The sequence below is a fragment of the Engystomops pustulosus genome, chromosome 3, assembly GCF_040894005.1.
Source record: "Engystomops pustulosus chromosome 3, aEngPut4.maternal, whole genome shotgun sequence".
Classification (NCBI taxonomy): Eukaryota; Metazoa; Chordata; class Amphibia; order Anura; family Leptodactylidae; genus Engystomops; species Engystomops pustulosus.
Window position 1 is genome coordinate 4,046,877 of NC_092413.1, and position 8,717 is coordinate 4,055,593.

General features: G+C 45.5%; 1 protein-coding gene across 2 annotated transcripts; it reads right to left on the reverse strand.

Annotated features, from left to right (window-relative positions):
• Positions 1–2,128: 2,128 nt before the first annotated feature.
• On the reverse strand, positions 2,129–8,156 carry LOC140120827 (uncharacterized). Of its 2 annotated transcripts, XR_011853986.1 has the most exons (3): positions 7,932–8,156; positions 2,524–7,666; positions 2,129–2,258 (listed from the first exon to the last, which is right to left on the reverse strand). XR_011853986.1 is itself a non-coding variant. In XM_072139791.1 (2 exons), the coding sequence occupies exon 2, from the start codon at positions 7,416–7,418 to the stop codon at positions 2,778–2,780; it is 4,641 nt and encodes a 1,546-aa protein (XP_071995892.1). In that variant the 5' UTR covers positions 7,419–7,666; positions 7,932–8,156; the 3' UTR covers positions 2,129–2,777. The 2 variants fall into 2 exon arrangements, 1 of the variants encoding a protein (XP_071995892.1); XM_072139791.1 differs by having other exon boundaries at positions 2,129–7,666.
• Positions 8,157–8,717: the final 561 nt, after the last annotated feature.

Consider the following 8,717-nt stretch of genomic DNA (forward strand, 5'->3'; position numbering starts at 1 on the left):
TCCTCCAGTCTCCTCATGTCCTCCTCTGGCATCTCCTCCCGTCTCCTCATGTCCTCCTCTGGCATCTCCTCCCCTCTCCTCATGTCCTCCTGTGGCATATCCTCCTCTCTCCTCGTGTCCTCCACTGGCATCTCCTCCTTTATCCTTATGTTCTCCACTGGCATGTCCTCCCGTCTTCTCATGTCTTCCTCTGGCATCTAATCCTATCTCCTCATGTCCTCCTCTGGCATATCCTCTCCTCATTTCCTTTGCTGGCATCTCCTCTCCTCATGTCCTCCTCTGGCCTCTGCTCCTCTCTCCTCATGTCCTCCTCTGGCATCTCCTGCTCTCTCCTCCTGTGGCATCTTCTTCTCTCTCCTCATGTCCTCCACTGGCAGCTCCTCCTTTATCCTCATGTCCTCCACTGGCATCTCCTCCCATCTCTTCATGTCCTCCTATGGCATCTCCTCCCGTCTCTTCATGTCCTCCTCTGGCATCTCTTCCTCTTTCCTTGTGTCCCCCTCTGACATCTCCTCCTCTCTCCTCATGTCCCCCTCTGGCATCTCCTCTTATCTCCTCATGTCCTCCTCTGGCATCTCGTCCTCTCTCTTCCTGTGGCATCTCCTCCTATCTCCTCATGTCCTCCTCTGGCACTTCTTCCTCTCTCCTTGTGTCCTCTTCTGACATCTCCTCCTCTCTCAGGACAAAGATGCACACAGTCACGTTGTATCTCTCCAGTAGTGATTGTATATTGGGACACAGATGCACACAGTCACGATGTATCTCTCCAGTAGTGATTATATATTGGGAGACAGGTGCACACAGTCACGTTGTATCTCTCCAATATTCTGGGTGATGCACACAGTCATATTATATCTCTCCAGTATCCAGGGTGATGCACACAGTCACGTTGTATCTCTCCAGTATCCTGGGTGGTGCACACAGTCACGTTGTATCTCTCCAGTATTCTGGGTGATGCACACAGTCACGTTGTATCTCTCCAGTATTCTGGGTGATGCACACAGTCACGTTGTATCTCTCCAGTATCCAGGGTGATGCACACAGTCACGTTGTATCTCTCCAGTATTGTGGGTGATGCACACAGTCACGTTGTATCTCTCCATTATTGTGGGTGATGCACACAGTCACGTTGTATCTCTCCAGTATTGTGGGTGATGCACACAGTCACGTTGTATCTCTCCAGTATCCAGGGTGATGCACACAGTCATGTTGTATCTCTCCAGTATCCAGGGTGATGCACACAGTCACGTTGTATCTCTCCAGTATTGTGGGTGATGCACACAGTCACGTTGTATCTCTCCATTATTGTGGGTGATGCACACAGTCACGTTGTATCTCTCCAGTATTGTGGGTGATGCACACAGTCATGTTGTATCTCTCCAGTATTGTGGGTGATGCCCACAGTCACGTTGTATCTCTCCAGTATTCTGGGCGATGTACACAGTCACGTTGTATCTCTCCAGTATCCTGGGTGATGAACACAGTCACGTTGTATCTCTAGTGTATTGTGGGTGATGCACATAGTCACGTGGTATCTCTCCAGTATCCTGGGTGATGCACACAGTCACGTTGTATCTCTTCAGTATTCTAGGTGATGCACACAGTCACGTTGTATCTCTAGTGTATTGTGGGTGATGCACACAGTCACGTTGTATCTCTCCAGTATCCTGGGTGATGAACACAGTCACGTTGTATCTCTTCAGTATTCTAGGTGATGCACACAGTCACGTTGTATCTCTAGTGTATTGTGGGCGATGTACACAGTCACGTTGTATCTCTCCAGTATCCAGGGTGATGCACACAGTCACGTTATATCTCTTCAGTATTCTAGGTGATGCACACAGTCACGTTGTATCTCTCCAGTATCTAGGGTGATGCACACAGTCACGTTGTATCTCTCCAGTATCCAGAGTGATGCACACAGTCTCGTTGTATCTCTCCAGTATTCTGGGTGATGCACACAGTCACGTTGTATCTCTCCAGTATCCAGGGTGATGCACACAGTCACGTTATATCTCTCCAGTATCTAGGGTGATGCACACAGTCACGTTGTATCTCTCCAGTATCCAGGGTGATGCACACAGTCACATTGTATCTCTCCAGTATTCTGGGTGATGCACACTGTCCTGCCCCCACTTCACGTACCCCCGGGGTCTATGCGGAGCTCGACAGGCAGTTAAACGCCTTCCTACAGTTCAACAAATGAGACTGGTTGAAAGTCCGTAGCTTTATTAAACTGATGTAGGATTAGGGTGAAACTGAAGAAAAACAGGAATGTACAAGCTATTAGAATAGTACAATAATATAACAGGAGCATGTTACATACATTACATTAGCATATAACAGGAAACAAGCTGATACATAAACAGTCTGGGACCAAACATGGCCGACCATGGGGTTGGGCCTATCTGTGCAATTACAGTGCAATTACAGATGTATACATTACACTTCATATAAGAGACTTTATACAGAGTGGCCCTATAACTGCTAGTAGCTAGAGATTCTTATAGACAGTCTCCTTACCGGCTATACTACAACAAGGGTTAAGATGGTTGAATATAGGTCTTCTCTCTGTGTAGACATGAAGGGAACTGCCCTTCTCCTACCCACAATCCTTTGTATCTGCTAGTGGGTGGGGAAAACAGAATGTAAGTAACTATTAACTTTGGCCATTAGATGGCGCCTGCAAACAAACACATGTTACATAATGGACAAATTATGAACATCATTTAACCTGCATAACATTTGCCAGTGGGCAGCACACTCCCCGCCTGGCGTCAATCGATGCCACCACAAGAGTCCTTAGATGAAAGCAGTAAGATTAGTTCAGTTACTGGTCTGAAGAACATTTTGGTTTCATTCTGATCATGGACCTTGACTTCAACTTTGCGGACGTTCCCATCCTCCCCTGGGAAACTTTTAGTCACAAGAGCTAAAGGCCACGCGTTTCTGTGTGACTGGCAGTCTTTCATCAGCACAACATCACCAACTTTGAGGTTGGGTTTGGTTTTCTGCCATTTATTTCTTGGTTGTAGTGTAGAGATGTATTGCTTTTTCCACTTATCCCAAAAGGTATTGGCAAGACTTTGTACTTGCCTCCATTGGCATTTATAGAGATCTTTGGTAGTAAATTCTCCAGCTGGAGAACAGGTTGTCTTAGTCTTCTGAGTAAGCAACATTGCAGGAGTAAGTATCATCGGATCATCAGGATCACTGGTAACTGGAATTAGTGGTCTGGCATTAATGATGGCTGATACTTCTGCCATGAAAGTAGTTAGGCACTCATGGGTTAGTCTGGCCATACCCACTTGTAAGAAGATAGAGTCCAGAATTCTACGGGCTATGCCTATCATTCTCTCCCAGGCTCCACCCATATGGGAGGAATGTGGCGGATTGAAAGTCCAAGTGCAACCCTGTTCACTTAGGTATCTGTTTACACTGACAGTATCCAGGTTTGTAGGAATCTGTAACTCTTTGGCTGCTCCCACAAAGTTGGTGCCTCTGTCAGAGCGAATGTGTTTCACAGGCCCCCTAACTTTAATGTCTACTGTCTTAAGATAGGCCACAGCAGCAATGGCTTTGATAGAAGCATCAGAAAACACATAAAGTCTTTGTAGCTGAACCTCTGTAGATGGCACAGGGGCATATGAGCGTGCAACATGTAGATGAGAGAGATTTGTTAGAGAGTCCTTCCACTCTACCCACAGTACTTTCTTTTCATTGGGAAGTTGTTCATCCCAGTCAGAGGCATCATGAGTCAAATCTCTAAGTATTGCTTTACCTTGGATGGTAACAGGAGCTGCAAACCCTAAAGGATCATACAAGCTGTTTATAGCAGATAGTACTCCTCTCCGAGTAAAGGGTTTCTCTTCCTCGCTGACTTGGAAGGTAAAGGTGTCAGACTTTAAGTCCCAGAGCAGTCCAAGACTACGTTGCATTGGAAAAGTGTCAGTACTTAAGTCCTTTAAATCATTGCTGTAATCATGAGAGGGAAATGCTTCCATCAATTTTTTGCTGTTGGAGGCAATTTTATGGAGTCTCAGGTTTGAATTAGCGAGCATTTCTTGAGCTCTCTTAAGAAGACTGATTGCAGACTCATTTGTAGGTAGCGATTTTAAACAGTCATCCACATAAAAGTCCTTTTTGACAAACTGTGTAACGTCTGAACCATATTCTTTCTCGCCCTCCCTGGCTGAATGTTTAAGTCCATATATAGCCACTGATGGGGAAGGGCTGTTACCAAAGATGTGCACACGCATGCGATACTCGATGGGTTCTTCCAAGGGGTTGTTGTCCTTGAACCAAAAGAACCTAAGGAAATTTCGGTGTTCCTCTTTAACAAGAAAGCAGTGGAACATTTGTTGGATGTCAGCCATAAATGCAACAGAGTCTCTGCGAAATCTGAGAAGCACTCCAAGGAGTCGGTTGTTGAGGTCTGGACCTGGCAGTAGGACATCATTTAAGGAAACACCCTCAAATTTGGCACTAGAGTCGAATACTACTCTTATATGTCCTGGTTTCTTTGGGTGGTAAACTCCAAATATAGGTAGATACCAGCATTCCTCTGAATCCTTTAAGGTTGGAGCTATCTCTGCATGGGAGTTCTCAAATACTCTTTCCATAAATGTAAAGAAGTGGTCTTTCATATCAGGCTTTTTCTGAAGATTCCGTCTAAGGGAAGCAAAGCGTGTATAAACTTGTTCTCGATTGTTAGGCAAACACTGCCTTTTGGGTCTGAAGGGAAGAGGTGCTATCCAGCTATTTGATTCGTCTTTAACTATTCCTTGCTCCATTATTTCTAAGAACAGTCTATCCTCAAAGGACATTGCCAGTTGATTGTCTTCCTTTGTTCTCTGGAAGACTGTGCATCCTAAGTGGTCATGGTCACTAGTACAAGTATGGTTGTCACAAAGGTTGCTAGTGATATGACAGGGTAGAGGAATGCTGTGTGGAAGCTCTTTTATGAAGATGTTGCTGTAACATGGTTGAAAGAGAGAAGGGCGTCCATTCTCTAATGTGCTGGTAAGCATGTTGTTCACCAAAGTGGGTCTGTGCACTCCACCTATACAAACATCACCTACGATCACCCACCCTAGGTCAAGTTTCTGGGCAAATGGAGCATTGTGAGGACCATTAATTTGATGTCTAGGCTTGTGAACTTGCAATATATCTCTTCCAAGGAGCAGAATTATCTGAGCTTGAGGATCTAACTTGGGTATGAGATGAGCTATATGCTTCAAATGGGGTTGGTGTTTTGCAACATCTGGTGTAGGGATTTCAGACCTGTTATCAGGGATCTGGTTACACTCGATTATGGTTGGTAAAGTCAGGCAGGTGCGACCATCTATAGACTCTATTGTGTACCCAGTAGCTCTTCTCCCCGCCGTCTCAACAGTGCCTGCACAAGTCTTTAGGGAGTAGGGAGAGCTGGGTCCCTTAATGTTGAAAATGTCAAAGAAAGTAGATCTAGCCAGAGATTTATTACTTTGGTCATCAAGAATGGCATATACTTTGAAGGCTTTGTCTTTGCAGCCCATTGGGTAAACTCTGACAAGACAGATTTTTGAGCAGGACCTGCCACCTACAAGTCCTTTGCAGACCTCAGTGCATTGAGAAGTAACGTCTGGTGTCTCTGTTTCAGTATTTCCCTCCTCTCCACCTTGTTCCTGGCCACTTTCTATATGAGACGATGCCCAAGGTGGTGGCCCAGGGTGTAAAGCTGAGTTGTGATCTGTGCTGTCACATTCTGTACATTTAACACTGACCTTACAGTCCTTTGCGAAGTGTGATGTTGCTAAGCAGCACTTGTAGCAGATTTTGTTGTCCCTGAGGAAAGCTTTGCGGTCCTCCATGGACTTCTCTCTGAAGCCTCTGCATTTCAGTAGGGAATGTGGCTTCTTGTGCAGGGGACACTGCTTACTTGGGTCCGTGGATCTTCCATCCTGGTGAGAGGAGCTTGAAGGCCTGTAAGAATTACTTTTAGAAGAAACATTAGTTTTGTGAACCGCTACCGGAGTTTTATGTTGTTTAAGACCAGATGGAGTGGCACAGGATAGAGTAAAATCGAAACTGGGATCATTTCTGATTTTTGCTTGCTGAGTAATAAATTCCACAAATACACTGAAGGGTGGAAACTGTACATCATGGATTTCCTTGTACTTAAAACCATGATTGACCCACTTCTCTTGTAGGTTGTGAGGAAGTTTTTGCACTATAGGGTTGACACCTCTGGCTGTGTCAAGAAATGCAAGTCCCTTTAAATCTCCTTCTGCTTTGGCAACCTGTAGTTCAGTTAACAGATCACTTAGTTCCCTAAGTTTTTGGTAGCCCTTGCTAGCTATTCTAGGGAAGTCATCAATTCTTTTGAATAATGAATTTTCTATAACCTCTGCTGAGCCATAACATTCATCGAGTCTATCCCAGATCATCTTTAAGCCTGTTTCTGGATAGTTTATGTTAATGGCTCTGATCCTCTTAGCATGCTCAGCAGATTCATCTCCAAGCCATTTCACCAATAGATCTAGCTCTTCCCTAGAAGACAGGTCTAAGTCTCTTATTAGGCTCTGGAATGAGGATCGCCAAGCCCTATAGTTCTCAGGGCGATCATTGAACTTTACAAGTCCTTTGGTGACAAGCTCACGTCGAGCAAAGAACTTAGCAAAGTCTATTGTGGCTTGGTTTGTGCTGAGACAGGTTGGCAAATGGTTGCCTTGGTGAGAGTGTGGTGTGTAGCCATACCTGTCAGAAGTCTCTTCTTTAGGTTTCACAGTGCTACACTGTCTGGGAGTGTAGTAGCTTCCTGGATGCTGGGTTGAAGCTTGGGTTCTCTGGTAGGCAGGGAAGATGACTTGAGCTGTGTCATTCTCTTGCTTGCAGAACTGTGGTCTGAGGTCCGCTTCTTGACGTAAAATATGATGTCTTGGACTTGACTCGCAGTTGGTAACCTTTGTTTCATGTGTAGTCTGAGGAGTACACGCAGGATGTTGAAGGACATATTCTGAAGTGCGTTCTAGTGTATCCTGGGGTTCTTGTTCCAGATCAGGCAAGCTACTGTGTCTGCTGGGCTCGCTGTGAGAGAACGCGGCTGCCTCTAAGATTTCTGCTTCCGCCATGGCAGCTGCGGCTTCCCTCTCAATTGTCAGCTTCTCAAGTGTTGCTTCCAAGCGTGCTCTTTCTAAGTCCAGAGAAGCCTGTTCTTGTGCCCTCTCTGCTTCTAAGGAGGCTTGTTGTCTTGCCCTCTCTGCTTCTAAAGAGGCTTGTTGTAATTTCAACTGCATCTCTTGTTCAGCAAAGGTAGCCCGTGTCCTCGCTGCTTCCGCTTTTGCGTGGGCGATGGCGGCTGCATTGCTAGTGGTAGATGCTTTTGAGGAACTGGCCCGTGATCTTGTCTTGATAGAAGACGCTTGGCTTTGTGACATGCTTTGACCGGTTAGAGATTGCTGTGTTGCCTGTTTGCAGGTGACTGCGTAGACAGTAGCAGACCTCTGTGTAGTCTAAATCTTTCCCGCTTGTTTCCAGCAGCCGTTTCACTGTCCTGCCCCCACTTCACGTACCCCCGGGGTCTATGCGGAGCTCGACAGGCAGTTAAACGCCTTCCTACAGTTCAACAAATGAGACTGGTTGAAAGTCCGTAGCTTTATTAAACTGATGTAGGATTAGGGTGAAACTGAAGAAAAACAGGAATGTACAAGCTATTAGAATAGTACAATAATATAACAGGAGCATGTTACATACATTACATTAGCATATAACAGGAAACAAGCTGATACATAAACAGTCTGGGACCAAACATGGCCGACCATGGGGTTGGGCCTATCTGTGCAATTACAGTGCAATTACAGATGTATACATTACACTTCATATAAGAGACTTTATACAGAGTGGTCCTATAACTGCTAGTAGCTAGAGATTCTTATAGACAGTCTCCTTACCGGCTATACTACAACAAGGGTTAAGATGGTTGAATATAGGTCTTCTCTCTGTGTAGACATGAAGGGAACTGCCCTTCTCCTACCCACAATCCTTTGTATCTGCTAGTGGGTGGGGAAAACAGAATGTAAGTAACTATTAACTTTGGCCATTAGATGGCGCCTGCAAACAAACACATGTTACATAATGGACAAATTATGAACATCATTTAACCTGCATAACATTTGCCAGTGGGCAGCACACACACAGTCACGTTATATCTCTCCAGTATTGTGGGTGATGCACACAGTCACGTTGTATCTCTCCAGTATTCTGGATGATGCACACAGTCACGTTATATCTCTCCAGTATTGTGGGTGATGCACACAGTCACGTTATATCTCTCCAGTATTGTGGGTGATGCACGCAGTCACGTTGTATCTCTCCAGTATTCTGGGTGATGCACACAGTCACGTTGTATCTCTCCAGTATCCTGGGTGATGCACACAGTCACGTTATATCTCTCCAGTATTCTGGGTGATGCACACAGTCACGTTGTATCTCTCCAGTATCCTGGGTGATGCACACAGTCACGTTATATCTCTCCAGTATCCAGGGTGATGCACGCAGTCACGTTATATCTCTCCAGTATCCAGGGTGATGCACACAGTCACGTGGTATCTCTCCAGTATTCTGGGTGATGCACACAGTCACGTTGTATCTCTCCAGTATCCTGGGTGATGCACACAGTCACGTTATATCTCTCCAGTATTGTGGGTGATGCACGCAGTCACGTTGTATCTCTCCAG

Coding starts and splice junctions, on each gene's coding strand:
- LOC140120827 (XM_072139791.1), bottom strand. CDS start 7,418: ATGTCACAAAGCCAAGCGTCTTCTATCAAGACAAGATCACGGGCCAGT.